General features: G+C 37.9%; 1 protein-coding gene and 1 long non-coding RNA gene across 9 annotated transcripts in view; both read left to right on the top strand.

Moving 5' to 3' along the window:
- The first annotated feature begins 249 nt into the window (after window positions 1-249).
- The window catches only part of LOC127358227 (CMP-N-acetylneuraminate-beta-galactosamide-alpha-2,3-sialyltransferase 1-like), a 136,787-nt gene continuing 114,216 nt past the window's right edge, over window positions 250-22,820 (top strand). For 3 of the 8 annotated variants that reach the window (XR_007882399.1, XR_007882398.1, XM_051391188.1), the window contains exons 1-7: window positions 252-429; window positions 6,398-6,676; window positions 7,701-7,897; window positions 8,038-8,205; window positions 8,911-8,953; window positions 9,061-9,180; window positions 11,470-11,633. Coding sequence is in view for 4 of the 8 variants with exons in the window: in XM_051391188.1 (XP_051247148.1) it covers window positions 346-429; window positions 6,398-6,676; window positions 7,701-7,897; window positions 8,038-8,205; window positions 8,911-8,953; window positions 9,061-9,180; window positions 11,470-11,633 (1,055 nt within the window). In the remaining 4 variants the exon portion in view is untranslated. Of the gene's footprint in view, window positions 430-5,289; window positions 5,438-6,397; window positions 6,677-7,700; window positions 7,898-8,037; window positions 8,206-8,910; window positions 8,954-9,060; window positions 9,181-11,469; window positions 12,421-22,820 lie in introns of those variants that run through there. The other 5 variants (XR_007882400.1, XR_007882401.1, XM_051391191.1 and 2 more) reach the window with 5 other exon arrangements.
- LOC127358237 (uncharacterized) lies at window positions 1,314-1,983 on the top strand. The gene is made up of 2 exons (XR_007882405.1): window positions 1,314-1,531; window positions 1,639-1,983. It is a non-coding gene; the product is annotated as an uncharacterized LOC127358237 (long non-coding RNA).

The raw sequence follows: 22,820 nt of genomic DNA, 5'->3' as shown, positions 1-22,820 counted from the left end.
AGTCAGACAGTATGTCTGAGAGTTTTGCTGTATTATAACAACTTTGCTTTTTCTTATGGAAGACAATGTGACAGAAAAAAAGGATTCTTTAACTCAATATAATTCAAATTTTTTTTCAAAATAATGACTTAGTATCTCAATATTTTGACTTGGTAAAATAATGTTTATTTAAAGTTTCTCATTATCTGAATGAGATCTTGCAGATTGAAACGTTGCTTTATAAAAAGGGAATAAAAATAATCATTTGGACCCCCTCAGTGTACAGACTTTTTCTCTTTTGTGTCTTGCAGTAATATTTTTGCCTGGGTGTGCACACACTTGATGCGTCTTCTGTACTAAAACGTCATGGCAACCCATCTGATAGCTGTTGAGATATCTCAGTGTGGACTAAAGTTGTGGGATGATGAAAATTCACTGTACCCAAATATGGTGAGGGAACAAATCTGTATTGAACAAACTCATGTCAGATAAGTAAGAAATAATACCCGGGAAGGTGTCCATTATCAGGAATGAAGGCCAGAATCTCCGCTTCAGGGAAGTCCATTAATTCCTGATAATAGACACCTCGAAGGGCATTATCCCACTTATACAATGGTCACTTGCCAAAGAAAGAAAAGGAAGATCAATATTTTATATTTTCATGCATTTTGCAATTGAAATCTAAACTTTTTTACTAGCCATAACTTCATTTCCCTGGTAACACCTGAGTTCCTACCTAATACCTGGAAGAATCATTACCATCCCATAAGGTTCTAATGCAATGCAAACGTTATTCACTACTCCAGTCAATAGGATGAGCCTTAGATATGACTTGGCAATGGGAGATATTTCTAGTTCCCTCTGTTTGTAGAACACTTTGGCTCAGCTACGAGACACAGAGCTAACGCTATGCTAGCTAGATTAAAAGGGAATAACAACAATTGACAAACGGTAAATATAATTTGACAGTATGTTTAACAATACAAGCTAGCTATCCAGCCATGTCCTTGTCCCCAAATCAATATCAAGCTATATATGATTCTAAAACTGTAAACCCATTAACTTGAATTTTTTCTAGCTTCTCAATTTACATCTCAATCACACCTTCCACATATTTGATTTTATTTTAGGTTACTTTATGTCCAACACCTTGCATTACATTGACAGGAGTGCTGTGTTCATAAAAGGCACCTTCTATCCTGCAAACAAAAGAATCATGATAACATCAGTTTCAGTTTGCTAGCAAAGGTTTCATGCCAGCATACTCATTGACAACACTTTGACATGGAATCTTTCATTTTGATAGGGTTTTATCTGAGCATGTGAAAGAACCATAACATAGCAACACATCCTGGCACAAAAGAAACAATGTAACGTCTGCTGTCGTCAGTACTTCTCACATTTACATTTTTTTTCAAATTGAACTTTATAAAATGGCTGCCTTTGCTTGTGAGAGAGAACAAATCATTTTAACTCTACCCAGCTTATCTGGATGTGTTCAGAAACCCTATTTAGTAACACTGTGGAGTGCAGCACCATAACAGTATGAAATGTAAGTTAGAATATGCAGAAATGTACTGTATGCAGAAATAAGAAAGACAATTCTATGGAGCGTTTATTCAAATCCAGCTGAGATTCATGGTGTGTTTGTTTTCCCAGGTCAATGTTTTTGGGTTTGGAGCAGACAGAGATGGAAACTGGAACCATTACTTTGAAATTCTCAAAAACAAACAGCTGAGAACTGGACCTCATGCTGGAATGCATGAACATGAAGTTATTCTGAAATTAAAGGAGCAGCAGAAAATTGGTGTTTTTAGAGGATGGTAATTTCTTTCTCTGTTTGTGTCTTCCTTTATTTGTCAGTGGCATTAACATGAGCACCAAGTACTTTAGCTTTAAGAGAGAAACGGAAGATAAATGTTTGGCAGTTGACTTGGCCTTTTATTAGTTAGTTAGTAATTAGTTCTGAGCCTAAAAAGAGATTATGAATGGGCAGAATATCTACTGTCAGAGAGAGACAGCAGAGACAGATCCTAACCAAGTCCAGGCTCAGTGAGCACAACCTGGAAATTGAAAAGGGAAGACACAAAAAACCATGGAAACCAAAAGAAAACTTATATAGTAATATGTAGTCACTGACCATACATTGTGTTTATAGTTTGAATCAGATGCAAAATATATGCCCTATATTAATATTTTGGTTAAAAAACAAAACAAACCAATAATATCATTGTTAGCTAACTTTCTCCATATCTTCTCAGAAACCTGGAGTTGTTGCAGGCGAGGCAGTATATTCATTGTAAAACTCGACTGATGTGCCTCTTCAAGCAATGTCTGTTTTCTTTTGACATTTGTCTGAATGAGATCTTGCAGATTGAAACGTTGCTTTATAAAAAGGGAATAAAAATAATCATTTGGACCCCCTCAGTGTACAGACTTTTTCTCTTTTGTGTCTTGCAGTAATATTTTGGCCTGGGTGTGCACACTTGATGCGTCTTCTGTACTAAAACGTCATGGCAACCCATCTGATAGCTGTTGAGATATCTCAGTGTGGACTAAAGTTGTGGGATGATGAAAATGCAGTGTAACCAAATATGGTGAGGGAACAAATCTGTATTGAACAAACTCATGTCAGATAAGTAAGAAATAATACCCGGAAGGTGTCCATTATCAGGAATGAAGGCCAGAATCTCCGCTTCAGGGAAGTCCATTAATTCCTGATAATAGACACCTCGAAGGGCATTATCCCACTTATACAATGGTCACTTGCCAAAGAAAGAAAAGGAAGATCAATATTTTATATTTTCATGCATTTTGCAATTGAAATCTAAACTTTTTTACTAGCCATAACTTCATTTCCCTGGTAACACCTGAGTTCCTACCTAATACCTGGAAGAATCATTACCATCCCATAAGGTTCTAATGCAATGCAAACGTTATTCACTACTCCAGTCAATAGGATGAGCCTTAGATATGACTTGGCAATGGGAGATATTTCTAGTTCCCTCTGTTTGTAGAACACTTTGGCTCAGCTACGAGACACAGAGCTAACGCTATGCTAGCTAGATTAAAAGGGAATAACAACAATTGACAAACGGTAAATATAATTTGACAGTATGTTTAACAATACAAGCTAGCTATCCAGCCATGTCCTTGTCCCCAAATCAATATCAAGCTATATATGATTCTAAAACTGTAAACCCATTAACTTGAATGTTTTTCTAGCTTCTCAATTTACATCTCAATCACACCTTCCACATATTTGATTTTATTTTAGGTTACTTTATGTCCAACACCTTGCATTACATTGACAGGAGTGCTGTGTTCATAAAAGGCACCTTCTATCCTGCAAACAAAAGAATCATGATAACATCAGTTTCAGTTGGCTAGCAAAGGTTTCATGCCAGCATACTCATTGACAACACTTTGACATGGAATCTTTCATTTTGATAGGGTTTTATCTGAGCATGTGAAAGAACCATAACATAGCAACACATCCTGGCACAAAGGAAACAATGTAACGTCTGCTGTCGTCAGTACTTCTCACATTTACATTTTTTTTCAAATTGAACTTTATAAAATGGCTGCCTTTGCTTGTGAGAGAGAACAAATCATTTTAACTCTACCCAGCTTATCTGGATGTGTTCAGAAACCCTATTTAGTAACACTGTGGAGTGCAGCACCATAACAGTATGAAATGTAAGTTAGAATATGCAGAAATGTACTGTATGCAGAAATAAGAAAGACAATTCTATGGAGCGTTTATTCAAATCCAGCTGAGATTCATGGTGTGTTTGTTTTCCCAGGTCAATGTTTTTGGGTTTGGAGCAGACAGAGATGGAAACTGGAACCATTACTTTGAAATTCTCAAAAACAAACAGCTGAGAACTGGACCTCATGCTGGAATGCATGAACATGAAGTTATTCTGAAATTAAAGGAGCAGCAGAACATTGGTGTTTTTAAATTTGTTACATCATATTTTCCCAGATTGACAATAACCTGATAAATCTCCTCCTAAAGTAATAAATGGAGTATTGATCTGATCATCTGTATAGAGCAGGGGTGTCAAACTGCTGGCTGGTGGGCCGTTTCTGCCCACCATCACCCTCCCTCCGTTCCACGACATGATGTCGAAAATATAAAATAATCCAGCCCGCAATCTGAATACAGATTTGTTGATTTTTTTTTTTACACATTTACAAATCTGATCATGCACACAAGGATTGAGATACAGTTACACAACTCTCCACTCTCATTTGTAAATACTTTTGCTACAGTAATAGCTCCATACATTTCACTTTCAGCTGGCAACTGCTCAACCTCAACAAATTATCCCCTAGCCCCTGGTTATGCCCTAGCTCCAGCGGCATAAAATAAAACTGAGCCCAGCATTAAATCTTGTTTTGAAAAATCTCATATTTTCATAAAAAATAAAACCAAGATATTAGTAGCTGTGTAGTTCAAAGGCATTGATCCAAACTTTTTCTGTATGAAAAGTTTCTCATTCAGTTCATGAAATCCCTGCAGCATTTGAAGGCATGGACTGATATGTTACGTTGTAAATGCTGCACCAGAGCGCAGTGTCATTACACATGACCGTTCGCTGTGTTTAACTTCATTAAATCGCCTGAAAACAACAGCAGGCTTAGACCTCTAGATCCATCAGACTGGTTGGATATAACTTGATACTCTGCTTTTTATGAAGATAACATCCAGTTATCAGGTCTCATTATAGCCTCTTCCATCTTTCTTTTTGGCAGAAATAATGTCCCATGTTTTATCCGTGAATCACATGTAGTGCAAACACTGTTGTGTTACATTAATTACCATGTATAAGGTGAGCTATACATTTGAATTATTAAGACCATCCATCCGATATGACCGTATAAGCAATGTCTTTATTTAATAATAACCACCCCTATTCGACTATGCTCTATAATTATCTTCACTCTGCCGTTCTGCATGTTTTAGCATGCTGGTGAACATTCACGGAATAATAGAATCAAAATAGCAGGTGCACACACACTTGTATCACCTACCTTGCCCTTGGAATTTGCTATTCAAAGTAGAACCGGGTACATAATATACAATCAAAAAAAAAAAAAAAAATTAGATCAAAATAGTAGTAAAGTCTTTACACTGTCAATAACATTTGTTTAAAGTTCAAAAGTTGGGTTTATTTTCCCAAAAAGATTAAATAAAACAAATTACTGAAGGCAACTGAATTAACTGAGTTATAGGGGCCAACAAAACACAAGTCTACTGAACCATAATGCTAGAAAAACAGGATGTTAACTCATCCAGTGACCATAAATATTCAACTGTGTGCCTTTGTTTAACCAAACACACCTACTGTCGTCCTTTCCCGTTCTGCCAGTGCCACGATTGTATCTCAACATTTCACCAGTTGTTCAACGGCAGCAATCTCTTCCTCAGTTGCCTCACCCCTTTCTCTCGGTAAGATAATATATATACCTATATTTATATCTTAAACACATTTCAATTGATTGTGAGATTAAATGTATAACTTGGTATACAGTGACAGAGTGTAGCTTTTTAATGGGATGAATGCTGAAATACAAAGTGCAAATGATTTTGTCTATGAATGATACTCAACCCAGCCAGTAACTGTGGCTTTAGTTCTTTCTATGCTGTTGTCTGGCATAATATTGTATTATGTAATGTATTTTTTATCCAAGAAACTACTGAAGGTAAGAAGAAAGCTTTAAAAAAAACCATTTATGTTAATTTACTAATATGGTAAATATTAATATTAAATATTCTTGCTCTTGTCTCAAAATGTGCCTTATGTTACCTCTTAAACTACTTATGTTTTTTATATGATTTTTCTCTTGCTTGTAGTACAGCATGGCAGCAGGACCTAAAGTTAAACTAAAGTAAAGATAATTTCCTTGTAAGGTTTATTAAATTGCATTTCCTGTTTCCTTTTTTTTTCTTTTTATTTTATTCCCTGTTTAGTTAGTCAGTTTAAACTGTTCTTCTTCAAAGAAAAAACACATTCTATACAATGTTGAGTTTGGACACAAATAAGTCCAGAGAACAGAAACGTATCCTGATACACTGCATCACTTAATCCTTTTATTAATTTAATTGTTATGTTACTCCTTTATTATCCTCTTTCAGAGTCATATAACCAGTTTGACCAAAGTCTCAAATATTATTCCACTATACAGACAACTACTTTGAAGATTTTTTAAATACTGATGGCCGCCAAACAAACAGGTGGCATTTATGTTTTCATTGTGTTGTCTATATTTATCTACCACTGCCTGAGGGCACCTGCCAAACTAGGAGTGGTTGCATATTAAAGTGACAGTCATTTCTTTTAATGTTGTTCATAACACGTTTTCCATATATTGACTCACCTGTGTGTTTCATCACATTTTGTATCAACAGAATCTGCTCTTCATTCAAAACGCTGCCAAGATGGTTCCCAGATTAGGCAACACCCAAGTTCTCATTTACCTACTGTGTATCACTGCCATTGGTGTGTTATCTAGATATTCATGGGATATGTCTTTACATTACCTCGGCCCTGAGAATTCAGGTCTTTGTGCCTGTCACAAATGTTTAACAGAGAGTGATCCATGGTTTAGGGAGCTCATCAATTCTTCTCCAACACCCTTTTTGTCAAGAAACTATACAAGCTCAGAGGATGATTTCATTTGGTGGAAGGTAAATATCAACTTATCTTTACACACATAATTTCAGTGTTGATAATTTTAGAGACTCTGACTGTTTTTGGTGTTTTCTGCACTTTTTCTGTTCCTTTATACCCCAAGAAGAACCTGTATAGTGTCAGGAAACAAAACAACCCTTTGATGCATAGGAAGATAAAATAGCAGTAAAAATCCATTGTAGCATATAAAACGTGTGAAAAAAGTTCAAATTAAAACAATGTTGCCAATCACATAAAAATGAAGTGGAAAACAACAATAATCAACTGCGTGTGCCAACAAATTTCTGCAGTCACATTTAAAGTGTCTATAATCTTTGATATCGATATTGCTGCTTGTGGTTAAAAAGTACACTCTGTACACTATCTGCTCCTAGTGGAGCAAATACAGCTAAAGAGTTGCATATATTCCTCGTGAGCTGGGGCCAGATGTATAAACAATGTGTATGCACAAAAACCATGCATGGACCTCACAGTAGCTCACCTAGTGGAGCACGTACGGCCGTGTGTGTGTGTGTGTGTGTTAGAGAGCAGCTCCTCCTGCTCAGGGGAGAGAGCAGTAGAGATACACAACCACTCTCAACACCACACTGCAAGTCCAACAAAGGTGCTGCGAACAAAAACCTAATAAGAGTAATTAATATATGTAATTTGCGCAAAAGATCACTGAGTAGAATACAGAGGCTGCAACGATGAGAGTTTGTTATTTTATACTCGAATATGAAAGTAAAACAAACAGTGCATTAATGCAATACAGAGCTATTCAATTGTCAAGCACTGGATTGGTTTGAGTAGCTTTAATATACTTAAACTGTGCACTGTATAATTTAAAAATAATACTGGATTGGATCGGGACTCTGTATCAGCAGATACTCAACATTACATGACTATGATGGGATCGGGACATCCCTATTATGAATTGCATCTTGTATTGTGTATTGTAGCTTACATACTACAACTCACTTTAATTGCAAACTGATGCTGGAATAAATGAAGGACTGAATTTTCTGTTATGTGTGTCAGCACATCCAGAATGAAGGACGTAACTTCGATTTCTACAAGACAACAGTGGACAGGCTGTTTCAGATTTTCCCACCCATTCCAGATGTTGTAGGACCCAGCCCTGACCGCTGCAGGACTTGTGCTGTGGTGGGGAATTCTGGTAATTTGAAGGGATCACATTATGGACCTCTGATTGATTCTCATGATATCATAATAAGGTAAATCACCAGTGTTCAGTTAAATCCCCAAATTCTGCCACTTAATTCAGGATTTCCATGCAACTTCAATTCAACTTCAATCACCATGTTATTGTTCTTCAACTACATGATATTAAATGTGTATCCCCTGTATCTTTTAGAATGAACCATGGCCGTACCAAAGGCTATGAAGCAGATGTTGGGAACAAAACAACACACCATGTGATGTATCCAGAGAGTGCTATAAATCTGGACAACACCACACATCTTGTGCTGTTTCCATTCAAGATCAATGATTTACTGTGGCTCCTCAAATCCTTCGATCCAGGGTAGGTCTCAGCTCACAGAGGATCACAGTGATACATCTAATATGAATGAAAATGGTGTTTGTGTGTGACTGTACGCTGTGGCAGAGGTATAAACTATTTAATGAACCTTCATTTTTAACAATAATTTAATCATATATACTTCATAGACTATTTTCTTCTCCCTGATGCTTGGCCATTGTTGTATTAGTTTAATATTTACTAAAGTGGGACGAGGTTGTTTAGAAGAGACTGTACGCTCAGTGAATATAGCTTGTGTTCAGGATCTTAAATAATAATTGAAACATTAAAAATAATAATTTCATTTAGTTTCCTTCACAGAAATAAACAAAATGCTGAGATGATATAGGCCTACAGTGTATTTTTTCTTAGACAACCTTTATCCACCCCTAGTGGGGGTCCTGACCCCCGGTTTGGAACCCTGGTTTAAGTAATTAATACTTTCCACTTTTACTTAGAAAATTCTTGCCATAGTTTTTTTGTTAATGTGTGCGCAGGGCATGTAATCTGTGAATGGAACATTGACATATTATCACCTTATAAAGTTGATATGACAAATGTGTTAGAATAAAATTGCTTCTTTACACTAAGGGCAGCATTAGAATTAATTTGGACTAGGTAAAGTAGTCTTACACCATTTTTACCAAATAATACTTGGTAATCAGTTCACATTCTACTAAATTTAACAATTAATGTTGCCTCCAACAGGGAAAACAATGCTAACAAGGCGAGGAGAGCTAACAAAGATTTGGTGAGTATCAAGTCATCCAGTAATTTGTATTGTATCGAGCATTTAATAGAGAAAGGAATGTTTTATAAATGTCAGATTAATGTCAGTTTAAGTCTGATTCATAACAGGTGATGATCCTCAATCCAGCTTTCATGAAATATGTTCATGAAATGTGGTTGGGAAAGAAGGGCAATTATCCATCCACTGGCTTTCTGACTTTGGCTCTCAGCACGCAAATGTGTGATGAGGTAAGTTCACATTACACATTGTGCCAACAGCTTAATGCTATCCTACTGATATCTGGCGGCAGTCAAACACCAAGAACTGCACCAGTGAAGGCAAGGAAGAAGAAGAGTGCTAGGCCATGAATAAATATAAATGCAAATCTTAAAGCTGCAGTAGGTAACTTTTATAAAAACAACTTTTTTATCTCATTGGTTTAAACATTCACTATATCCTGACATCAGTATGAGACCGATAATTTGTGAAAAAATCATGTTCCTCTGGCTCCTTCTAGTGCTCCTAATGGCATTTGCAAGAATCCACCAGGCCTGAACAAAAACAACCAATCAGAGCCGAGAAAAGTATAAAGATGCTTTGGGTTGGAGGCTTGAAGATTAAGAAGCCACGGGTTCCTCTGGCTCGTCGTAGCCAGAGGAACCCGTGGCTTCTTAATCTTTTGTATTTTTCTCAGATTATCTGTCTGCTACTGTCAGTATAGTGAAAGTTTCAGCAAATATGACAAAAACATTTTTTATAAAAATATCTTCTGTAGCTTTAAAATATTAAAACGTCATCTTTACTAATCTTTTATAAGTAAACATATATGTTTGTGTTCATCACACATCATTCATTTTCTGATCTGCTACAGCTGTGGTTACAGCAATAGTTTGACATTTTGGGAAATCCTCTTACACATCTGTAGTTACGTAGCCAGAGACAGCAGCTGGTTATCTTAGATTGGCATGAAGACTGGAAATGGGGAAACCGCTAGCTTGGCTTTGTCCAAAGGTAAACAAAATTCACATATCAGACACAGGGGCCAGACAAAGAGCGATTCAGTGCAGCGGCCAAGAAGGAGTAGCAGCACCTTGGCCGGAAAAGGGAAACCAGGGCTCCTTCCTGCAGCCACACCCTGGAGCCACACCCTGGAGCAGTGGCTGACTGGCCATCGGGAGCACCGGGATATTTCCCCGTGGCCTAGCCGCCGAACTGGCCCGCTCTGCGATTGCCGATGGTCGGGACCAAAGGCTCGGTTCGGGTCGCGCTTGATTTTGAAATCCGTCGTGCGGCTCATTAGGGTATCTGCCTCACTGAAGCTCACACAGACTGAACAGCAACGTTGGGCACAAACACACCCCCTCCTCTCTTTTTCTGAGGCTCTCTGTCACAGTACTGCAGGCACGCACACACACACACACACACACACACACACACCAAGTTGTGCCCCCGCCCCCCTCCTCCCTCACCTGTAGTTCTATATGCTTGAAAAATGGAGCGAGATCGACAGCCCAAGAGGAAAGGTGGAGCAGAGAGGGAGAGGCTTAAAAAGCTAAAAGCACTGACCACAGATGCAGCGAAGTGCTGTAAAATAACTGACATGTTTGTCAGTAAGGGAGTAGGTAACACATTAAACTCTAGTGGTGACAAGAGACGCACAACCAGAGCCTATCCAGCACCACTAGCTTCATGAGGAGGTTAGTTCCACTTTGTGGAAGCTGATGGGGCTAAAACTGACTTAATAAAACAAATGTTTTAAGTTGTAACAAAGGATGTTGCAAATTTTAGAATATGGTTAACTAACATAGACACAACATAATAAGTCAATGCATATAAACCTACACATCTGCAGTGCGCCACCTGTGTACCTCTCACTTGTGGTATGATACTATGGTTGACACAGCGGTCAAATTTATAACTAGTCTGGTACCTGTTACATTAAAAATAGGATTGGTCTCAAGTTTAGGTGGATGATGGTGTAACCTATTTTATTTCATCTACTACTACACTGTTAAATGTGCAGCCTGCATTTATTTTGTAGGGGAAAGAAACACAAAAAGCTGTGTGTGGGCGCATGTGGAGCCTTTGCTTTATTATTTTACACTCTTACATCAGTAGGCGCCAAACCTAACTCACTCTTGGTATTTTGCGTTAATCAGGAGGTGGTGGCCTGGGATGGTAGCAAATTCCCGGCCTGAATTATTGTCCGAGTCCACCCCTGCCCTGGAGCCACACCCTGGAGCAAGCCATTTCCCTGTTACCAGTCTCTATGCTAAGCTAAGCGTCTCGTGGTTCCAGCTGCATGATAAGTGTGAATGAGCATGAATAACTTTTAGTTAAGTTTTAGGGAATTAAAACTACTTTGTTAAGGGTTGGGAAAGATCTCTCTTTAGTAACACTGTGGAGTGCAGCACCATAACAGTATGAAATGTAAGTTAGAATATGCAGAAATGTACTGTATGCAGAAATAAGAAAGACAATTCTATGGAGCGTTTATTCAAATCCAGCTGAGATTCATGGTGTGTTTGTTTTCCCAGGTCAATGTTTTTGGGTTTGGAGCAGACAGAGATGGAAACTGGAACCATTACTTTGAAATTCTCAAAAACAAACAGCTGAGAACTGGACCTCATGCTGGAATGCATGAACATGAAGTTATTCTGAAATTAAAGGAGCAGCAGAAAATTGGTGTTTTTAAAGGATGGTAATTTCTTTCTCTGTTTGTGTCTTCCTTTATTTGTCAGTGGCATTAACATGAGCACCAAGTACTTTAGCTTTAAGAGAGAAACGGAAAATAAATGTTTGGCAGTTGACTTGGCCTTTTATTAGTTAGTTAGTAATTAGTTCTGAGCCTAAAAAGAGATTATGAATGGGCAGAATATCTACTGTCAGAGAGAGACAGCAGAGACAGATCCTAACCACGTCCAGGCTCAGTGAGCACAACCTGGAAATTGAAAAAGGAAGACACAAACAACGTAGAAACCAAAAGAAAACTTATATAGTAATATGTGGTCACTGTTGGACAGGTGATGTTGAGACAGAGATGCACTTCCTGTCCTACAATGTAAAACATTCATTTGAACAAATGAAATCCTGTAATCCCAGATTTCAACAATGTATATGACCACTCAAAATTAAAATGAATCCTACGAGAAGGAGACAGGGCATATATTGATGCCCAATATGAGTGCCACATACAGTGAGTGACCTCGACACACACACACACACACACACATACGCACACGCACACGCACACGCACACACACACACACACACGCACACGCACACACACACACACACACACACACACACACACACACACACACTTCCTTTTTTTGTAATTTCTGTGTCTTTTAACTCCAAATGTACTTTAAAATTGTTCTACTTTATTTCAAGTTATTTTTTTATACACATATTACACCTATCTCCAATAGAAAGCATTACAAACTGTGCATGAGTTTGAAAGATATGGGCATATACCAGGCAGGGGGGTCAACCTAATATATATATTTTTAGATGGGTCAATCCAAGGACGAAATTTTGATTTCAGAGGTGGGGGGGACACAAGTATTTTTAATAAAACTCTAACTCTTTCAGTTCACTGTGTTTTCTAGTAGTTCTTCTAGTTTTCTATTGCTACTTTTAAGTTTACTGTTCCTTTTTTGGTTTTTACTGCTTGTAAAGCATGTAGCAAAACATCATCACCCAATTCTGTGTTTCACCTTGTTAGTCAACTTCACTCCAACTCAGTACCACCAATTTTACACTTATTTTTGGAATATATGGTTAAGAGACCTCATTTACATAGCACCACCTAGTGGTGGGCAGGTCAAACTGGCAGGAATATCACAGAAGGGGAGAAATTGAATAAAATGTCCATAATTCAGTGTAAGTAGTCAAGTAATCAATTTTATTTGAAATGAGTGTAACAGAACCACTGTCATTTTTAGGCAGTTATATGGAAGAAAATCCTTTTTTTGATGTAAATGAAAAGTGAACAAGGGTCAATTTGAGCCAAAGACCACAGAAGGGTCAACATAATCAACTCATCCAGAGCTTCCAAACACATGTTGTCTTCGATCATTGGCAGAGATAAATTCCTGGCAGAGTTTCTTCCTGTCCAAGGCATCAAGCCTTTCTCGGTGTATGTGACAAACTGCCACATTGTTCAGGCGTTTGTGCTTCATGCAGTTGCGAGGCCAGGTCTTTAACCTCCTCAGTGCGCTGAAACTCCTCTCAGACTGGTGTGCAAGCAAGATGGAGTGACAGCGGGGACGGCCAATCACACAAGAAACGGCAGAGCCAATCGAGGAGCTTGTGGGCAGTCTAAACTAAGGGAAACAGGCTTCAGCTTGTCCTAGTACTTGACGGCTTACTGTAGCGTAACATTGTTTTTGGACGGTAAAAACAGCAGGGGACCAAAACGGCCGTTTGAAAAAGGGCAGCCCCTGTGTCTTGTAAATATGTTGTATGTTGATTTGGAGTTGTAACGAAAGTAATTTCCCCCTGGGATTATTAAAGTCTTTCTGATTCTGATTCTGATTAGAAGATATAAAACTATAAAGTAAAGTATATACACTATGCATTGTTCAAGTAGGACATGGAGTGCAAAATATAAGCAGAAAATTAAACTTGACTAAAACTAAAAAACTAAAACTACTAAACTACTAAAGTGGAAATTAAATAGAAATAGTGCAAAAGGCTTGTGCGTTGGAGGTAGGAGTTTTAAACCAGTCTTTGGTACTGTGTGCTGTGGCGTTGTGGAGTCTGATGGCTGAACGAAAACGAGGGGCTGAGTCAGTCTGTGGCTGAACGTGCTCCTGAGCTGCCTGAGGTCAGTGTAGAGAGGATGAGAGGGCTTGTCCATGATGGCTTTCAGCTCCCTCTCATCCTCTTCTCAGTCACAGTCTCCACACTGTCCAGCTCCATCTCCACCACCGAACTGGCCTTCCTTACCAGCTTGCTAAGCTTGTTGGCACCCCCAGTGCCGATGCCTCCCCCCCAACAGACCACCGCTACGAAGAGGACACTGGCCACTACAGACTGGTAGAACATCTGTAGATGTTAGATGTAAGAGCTAACCTAACCCAGCTTGGACCTTAGGGTGCTGTATTATCAACACTATCTGTTTGCTGCTGTTCACATTCCAGATTTACAAATTCAAAATGCACTAGGCTACAGGATGATTATGCGACTTTACTGTTGTATATGTAAATATGTATATATTGTTTTATTTTATTGTCAATGAAAATATTTGAATATATGTTCTGTGTGTGAAGCTTGAAGGCATTGCAACTTACATTTTACGAAGTAACCTTTGTTGTAAATTGACAAATTACCTTGATTCCTACTGCTTTTCAGTTGGTTTCATGTATTAATTCTAGGAAGGTCACAGTCTCCTCATCGCTCAACACAGATCTGATGTCTTCATCTGCCACTAACACATTTTTTTTGTGATATTTGGACTTTTTTTCTGTATTTCCACTTAGGTCTTTTATGTGCAACTTGCAAATGCTTACGACAGCAGGTGGATGGAAACTTAATAGCACACAAGTCAAATGGAACACACAGCACACAAACAAACAAACAAATCTTGCATTGTCACCATTTTTCTTAAGGTGGTAGCACATTAACATTAGCCAATTAGCATAAATGAATCACCAAACGTATCACCTGAGGATTCATCCTCTGGGCTCCATGACTGTCTAAAAAAAATTCATAGCAATCCATTCAATAGTTGTTGAGATGTTTCAATGAGGACAGAAGTGGTGGCTAAAAAAATCTATATTTTTTTGTAAAGTCACCAGTTAATGCTCAAAATAAGGAGAGGCTACTGGAAATATATGTAATACAAGACCCTTCATTTGACACCAGTATGATGATTAAGGCTGGAGATGTTTTCAATTATCCTGAGGACTGCAGGTGGTGGACACAAGGGACTTTGTTTCATGCCTGTGGGAGTGTAGCTGGTAGGCTACTGACTTACATGAAAGCTTATTGTTAACAACCTAAGCATAGAAACAGATAATGAATAAAGTTTATTCATGATGTTTTTTTCTACTTCAAAACCCCCATGTCTACTGCAAATGACTTGATTAAGATTAGATATCATTTTATTGTCATTGTTTAAGTACCAGTACATCAACCAATCAATTTAGCATCTAACCAGGCATGGACCTATTGGAACTACTTTCTTGGAGGAGCTGCTGTCCAACACAAACTGGGGAGTTAGCCTCTTTTAGCCGCTAGCGAGTTTGGTGCGTTTAGCTGGACGGACTCACTGAGAATGACTTTTTTATGCTTTATCATCTATTTTACTCTAAATTGGACCATAATTTACTAAATAAACATCATGCAGCATTGAAGAGCAAAATCAAAAATCATTAGGCAAATAAGAGGCCCTTATAGGTACAAACATTAATTTAAAAAAAATAGGTACCTGCAGGTAGCTCAGCTGGTGCTTGGAACCTTGCACATTCTAACACTTTTATGAACTGTACTTTTACAGTATTTTTTTAGCCTTTGAATTAGCTTCATTTACCATTAATATTCTTGTTACAACTAGTCCATTATCTTCTGTGCATTTTGCCTGCATTAACCAGAATGAGTTGTCATGTGTGCGTGCGGTTTATTTAACTGAAATCCAGTACTGCACAGTAGAGTGCACTGCACATTCACAAGTTGGCAGAAATACTTTCATCTACATTAAAGGCAAAAACTGCACTTTGTCTACGTGACTACGGCAGACTGCATGTGCACAGGAGCATTTCATACATGCACCAGGAAGAGGAGGAGGAGGAGGAGGAGGAGGAGGAGGAAAGGGAGGAGAGGAAACAATAGCTGAATAGTCAAGGTGTTCTCATGTGAGAGCTGGTAAACAACTTAGGTTGTTTCATGTTACAGAGCTCCTCAAGGGTGGTGCAGTAGTTCACCTGGTATGAACTCAGATTAACCCAATGAGGACAACTCCAAAAACCCAGATATCCCAGATACTGTACACATTTACAAAGGTAATTCACACCTTGAGTTTAGTGAGAATTTTTCTTGAGATATATTTATAATGACAAAAACAATATATGACTTATACATAGCAAAAAATACAAAACTAAAAGCAAACAAACAAACAGTACACACACTAATAATAATAATAATAATAATAATAATAATAATAGTAAAACAACAAAAACCAAACCCCCCAGGTGCCAGCTCTACATTCTTTGGCCAAGCCTCTTGGCATTTTATTGAGCAAAAGCGGGCACACCTGATCAGTAGAAATACTGATGACACCTGAAACAATGCCATGGAAACAAAGAACATGTATTTGTCTGTAAACCATAGAGCAAGTTCTGCCAGTAAGCACATCGAGCACACAGGACCCAGCTCGTTTCAGTGCGTAGCCATGGCCCGCATACACCCTATGATCACAGTTAAGCGGCTGATCAATTACTTCTTTATAAAAAGATTGGTTTTCCCAGCTGTCCCCATGTCCCCGAACCTGAGGTACATATCAAACTGTACACAATCCATGTTAAACAGAATGTATTCCTATATAGCATTCCCTATACCATAAAAGCCAATTTCTACTATAACAGACTGGCCCTGTCTCTAGAGGGCTCAGAAATGTGTGACTAGATGGTTGGAAACAATTTATTTGTGATCTGTGGATCTAAACCTACCCAGAAACTATTCTAGCCAGATTATGCAGCCCGAGCCGCTCTGGTAAAACACTGCGGACAGCTTGTTTATCACCTAATAAAAAAGCAAAAGCATAATCTGCTTTATCTTCTGTTTGATCTGGACTGAACCGAACGTGATCATAATTTACTAAATGAACATCATGCAGTATGGAAGAAGACTTGGAACTAGAGATTGAGACCGGCAGTGGGTCACAGGATGCTATGCATCAGTGTGTGAATGTGTATGAATGCATTAGTTTCTATTCAATGGGCTTTGCCATCGCTGAGTGAAAGGGTGAATGTGGCATGTAGTGTAAAAGCACAGACTAGAAAGGCGCTATACAAGTACAGGTCCATTTACCATTTACCATCCATATACTCATTAGGAAACTTTTTACTGAACTAGTAAATCAAGTGAGAAGTCGGCTAATTTCTCCATAAGACTGCATGGTATCTGTGTTTTATTGCGGCCGATAGAGCTGCCCCCTGCTGGCCATTACATAGAATGCAGGTTTGAAACACTTACACGTTGGCTTCATTTCACAGACCCGGAAGCTCTGTCTATTATATATACTGTCAATGGTACACAGCTAACCCTGAGTGGGCCTCTTTTATAGTGGGGATACTTATTATTTCAGACACACTACAAAATTTAACAGACAAATTTAGAACACTGGATACAGATTATGGAGTTAATTGTATTGACTAAATGTTGAACTGTTGGTGCTTTCTAACATTACAAACTGCAACTGCTGTCAACGTGCTGATCCTGTGATGTCTTGATTGTGGGAGCTGTCCAGGGTATTTGACTCCTCCTCAGAGCAGGGTCTCATTATCAAATCAAAATTCTTATATTCAAATGATTATACACTAATGAAAACAAACCTATGAATATTATATTCCATTTCTGCCAATTGATCCCCCTATATGTTACACACTGGACTGTTGCAAATGTGTGAGGAGAGTAGTAGTAGTAGTATTTGTACACAACTCCCCACTCACATTTGTTAATGATTTTGTTCCAATAATGGCTCCAGAGATATCAGATAAAGATTAACAAGATCAACAGTTTTGGACAATTTAATATTAAATAACTGGCTTGTGTGTCCTGCTGTCTGGCAGATCTTGAAGGCATAATTAAACCCTCAGAATTAGACTTAAGACATTTGACCCATTTTAGGTTCTCTACAGAATAGTCAGACACCAATATTCCCTTACATGTCTTGATGTAGGCTTGTAAAACTAGGTAAAGTTCAATTGCTTCCTCTGTAGTAGTAGGTGAGTGCAGATTGTTTTCTGACATTGCTAGGCAACAAAGTCAAAAACTGTCTCATCACATGAATGTAACAACAGCAACTTCCTTTAGCTTCCGCTATAAAAAGAGGTTAACTATTAACATTTGATTGCTCACACTATTATAAAATATAGTACTAAATATTAATAAGTGATGGGATGACAACATACAGTCCTTCAGTACAAAATGCTTTCTGAAGCTTAAATGCGGTTTTCACAGAGGAAAATTAAGCTGGTGCCGTTAAAAGTAGGTCTTTTTCCTATTTTCTTAACATGAAGAGGAAAATGTGAACTAAGAGGAGTAAAACAGCTGAAGACATCTACTCCTGGATTTATCTGACCACTAAGCCACATTTTACTTGAACTTTGGAATGCATTTTAGCAAATAAGGACAGTAAGAAGGACAGTGGATTGTGTCTGTATTGCTTGCATTAGAGTTGTGTCAGAAATATGAACAGTATGCATTGACGAAATGATTACAGCATTCAAACATCTACCTCAGTGTACAAGTGGGCATTAGTGGGTGTTAGACCGAACCAATATAACTAGTCTAATCCAGTTAAGTGAACCATGAAGTTTAATTAAATGTTAATTCAACCTGCTACTGGGTTCACCCTGTGCTTTACTTAAGTTATTTCCAGCATGTGAACTGTATTAGAAGGAAGTCCCCTGAGAAATGGTCCAGGTCTTTCAATTTTGAAAGACACTGATCCAGTTATTGTGCATGGTGTTTTCTTAAAAATCCCCACCTTTGTTCAAATCCTTTGATTATAATTACGTAGCCAGTAATGGAGCATCTCTCAGAAAACAAATGGGTGTGCCACTCCTGTTTTCCACTTCAAGAATGTAGTCATATGACCATATACACAAATCCATTGACTGCACCATTAATACATATTCTATACAGTTTTAATTTGTTGTATGAATTGACCAGTTGCAAGAAGTTGGGACCTGGGCTTCTGTATTGATGTCATCAGCTGTCCTCCTCTAGGATATAGGATGTAAAGCAGGCACTAGGCAGTTCTTTGTGACACCACCAAGTCAGCTTGAATGCATTTTAAAATGCATGAATTTATATCCATAAAGAATCCCATATTGGTTTAAGCACTCCTGCCGGAGGAGAGTGACTGTCAGACTGGGCTTTTAATTTTATTTAAATAGCCTTTAAAAAAGCGTGTCAAATGTTTGTTTTCTGCACAATTTAAGTGATTTATAAAGTGAAGTAATCAGTCAGGAAATGTTATACCTTTTAATTTATACTGATGGACGTGTTCATTGTGTCCACCTACGTACAATAATAGACTCCTATTGCCTCCACTTCCTTCAACTTCAGTGATGCTTTTTTATTCCTCACCAGACTGAAATTAGCTACACTCCTCGTCTTTCCAGGCAAGACTCATCTCAAACACGCATAATGACAGACAGGCAGCTGAACAGGCAAATGCAATGACGAGCCATTATCAGGAGGATGAGATCTAATGTAGATTGTTTAATATTTTCATAACTGGAAATCACTCAGCTATGTAGTAAGAACAAGTGCGAGCAAACAGCCAGAGAGCTGATAATCTTTTGTCACGACCTCTGACACAATATAGGTGGACCCAAATGCACGACTCTGAACTGGAACACTTGACCATACTCATTTACCTACTGAACAAGACAAACTGACAAAGACAAAGGGAGACAAGGACTATTTATACTAGGTGTAAGTGAAAACAGGTGAAAACAATCAAAAAAAAGAGCTAGGGATTTTATAGTCTGCCTCAAGGTATTGTGTACCTTAGCCACTTAGTTGCCCTTTTCTGAGAGCACATTTTTGTTTGAGTCTCACTGTACAATTCAGTAGGTTCAGCACATAAACCTTGTATGATGCTTTAAGTGTCCACCACATTAATTTACATACTTGAACATTTTTTATAATTTACACATGAAATATTACTGATTTAAAAAAAAAGAAATAACTTGCTGAAAATCGCTTTACTTAATTACTGAACAGCAAAACTAATTAAAGTCAACTACTTGTTTCGTTACTTTTGTTACCCAGCCCAGCTGGATCTACCTTTTTTAGTGACATTCCGCAATTTAATTCAATTCAATTTTATTTGTTTAGCGCCAATTCATAACAGAAGTTATCTCAGGACACTTTTCAAATAGAGCAGGTCTAGACCAAACTCTTTATAACAGATTGAATTGCAAGTCTGCTTGTTTCACCTGGACAGTTTAATGAGGAGACACAGAAAAACAATGTGCCAGCAACTTTTCATAAAATCCAGCCTTGCAGACCATTTTTCTTGCACAAGGATTTAAAGAGTGCCTAAAAGGTTATGGAAGCAAGCTTGTGAACAGAAGGTTCAATCCCCAGACCGGCAGGATAAATCTGGGTTCCTGAGGTGCCTTTGAGCAAGGCCCTTAACCCTGGTCAGTAACCCGCAGATCAGACTGGTTGTACTGGACAACCTCCAGGTATAAATGTGGAACTGTGCAAATCTCATCAAGGTGTTCCTGCAAAAGAGAGTCTTCCTCTCAGTGAACCTTCCCTGAATAGATAAAAGGAAGGAGCAAAACCTACAAAAATAATACATGTTGGAATTAATACAAGTGGTAGGCTATAGAGTATACTATTATATGAAATCAGAATGGATATACCCCTATTTTTATCATCAATAACATTATACTACCATTATATTATTATATTACCATTATATTATTGTATTACCATTATAATTTTTATTCATTGGTAAAATATTATACTAATACACTAATTCATACTAGTTACTCATCCAGATTGTGGATAGTTCATCTGCAGTGGACAAGAGCCAGGATGCCAGTGTCATTGTGCCAATATGTGCTCCTTCTAGTCAGCCTCCTCCTAAGAGCAACACGTTCCCCTTGTTATATTTTACTCCAGTTAGCATCTTGGCCAGTGCTTTAGGATTGCCACAACAGAATACAGGCTAATGGATTGCCTCATCCCATCGCTCACACTTCTCTCACTGATTGCTGAGTGAACATCTATTTATTTTTGTCAAATTGTTGGTCTAATTGTAGTATAAGGATACTAATAATTACATTTGTACATAGCACTTTTCATACTTCAGGTGCAACAAACAAATGGATGAAATGAGAGAATAAGAACAGTGGAAAAGGCAGTACTACGCATAAAACATTTAATAAAGCAATTAAATAATATTATATTATATTATATTATATATATATATAATTTAAAAAATAAAATAATGATATTGTTTTCCACAAGAACATCATATAATACTATTTGCTATTGAAAGCCTAATATTATAAGTGTATATTTTAAAAGTATCAAACTAATGTTTTGGGCTGTTGTGGTATTTAAGGACCAGTGTGTAGGATTTAGTGGGATCCAGCGGTAAAGTTGCAGATTGTAACTAACGGAACACCGCTCGCGTCTGTATTTGACGACCTGGCATAAAAACAGGCTGTGAAGTGTGTAGGACAAACTACGGTGGCCGCAAAAGTCTACAGCTAGTGTTTGCCCGATCTGGGAAATTGTAGAAACATGGCAGTTTAACATGGTGGCCAAAACTTTCAGTTTTTCTACATTCCACGAGTAGTGGTTGTTTTATGTTCCATTACCATTATTACTATTGAAATTGATAAGAGTAAGAATGTAGTAGCAGTACCTATAATAATTTTTTTGTTTATTGTCATAATTATTGTTACTATTATTATGTGGCCGTGGTTGTGGAATTTTGCGTTTATGTTTTTTATTTTGTATTTTGCAATAGACAGCTCTGGCCAACCATACATATGACGACCATCTACATAAACTCGTACAGTCCTGAAGTCAACATACAGATGTGTAATGCGACCAGGGAAGCATGCACTTTTAAGTCAGGTTCCTGTGATAGTTGTTGGCAGTAGGGAGGACTGTCTGGTAAACATATGAATACATGCAAATGGCACTGAGCCGTTGAAGATGGAGATGAAGATGAAGATGAAGGGAAAAAAAGAGTGTGAAAAGTGTAGTAAACCAAATACTAAGACTGCATGAAATAAAAATGTTGTTTTTACTTCTTCTGCACATTGCAGTTTTGCCCCTTTGGACACAGTTTGTTGAAGTGGAATTCACAGCGCTAGTTGAAGTCTGGCATGGAGGGTTGAGTCTTCATGATGGCTACAAATATACTGCTGCCAGAGAACAACTATAGCAAAATTGCAATCTTCAATTTTATGAAAATGGCAATGTTGGCTAAATCCACTTTTTTTCATTATACAGGACACTTAAAGTATTGATCCAGTGGAAAACTTAATTACTGATGTGTGCAAGGGTTAACTGGGAGAATGCAACTCCTGAAATGGATGTGATACAATCAGCTAGAGAGAAGACGTTTGGAGCTTTTGGAACTGTACAGTGGTTTTACCTTTGACTGAGTAAGCATGGCAACCGCAGAGAGCACAACATACAAGTTTAACATTAAAGTAACTCATAGATTTGACATTAATTAGCAGCATCTAATATAACGAGTCATTTTAACCAAAGATAGCAACAGTCAACGCCAGATAAAAAATTTAATTAAATATTTTGGGGGGGAGTAACCATATATTATTACTGAAATGTATCGACTGGACACCCTAGGTGCCACCCCAGTTGATTGACAGGTCTCTACGAGTGTTTGGAAAAAAACGGAAGAAGAGGCAAGCGTGTTGATGGCAGAGTAACATCAAGATCAACAGAACCTACTTTCAGGAAATACCTCATTCTCAAGTAAGTTTTAAAGTAGTTTCGAGGTGAATCATAGTTATCACACTTTTGACAAGCTGACAAGCTAGAGGAGTAGAGATTTTGTCCCCATCAACTGCACGAGTAGGGTAGCTGTTGTTATGAAAGGCTATAAGCTAATTTTAGTTTAGTTTTAAGGAAAATGTGATACCATTAGTTAGCT

This window comes from Dicentrarchus labrax, unplaced genomic scaffold (genome assembly GCF_905237075.1).
Source record: "Dicentrarchus labrax unplaced genomic scaffold, dlabrax2021, whole genome shotgun sequence".
Lineage (NCBI taxonomy): Eukaryota > Metazoa > Chordata > Actinopteri > Moronidae > Dicentrarchus > Dicentrarchus labrax.
The sequence above is the reverse complement of the archived record's forward strand: the minus strand, read 5'-3'. Positions and strand labels throughout refer to the sequence as shown.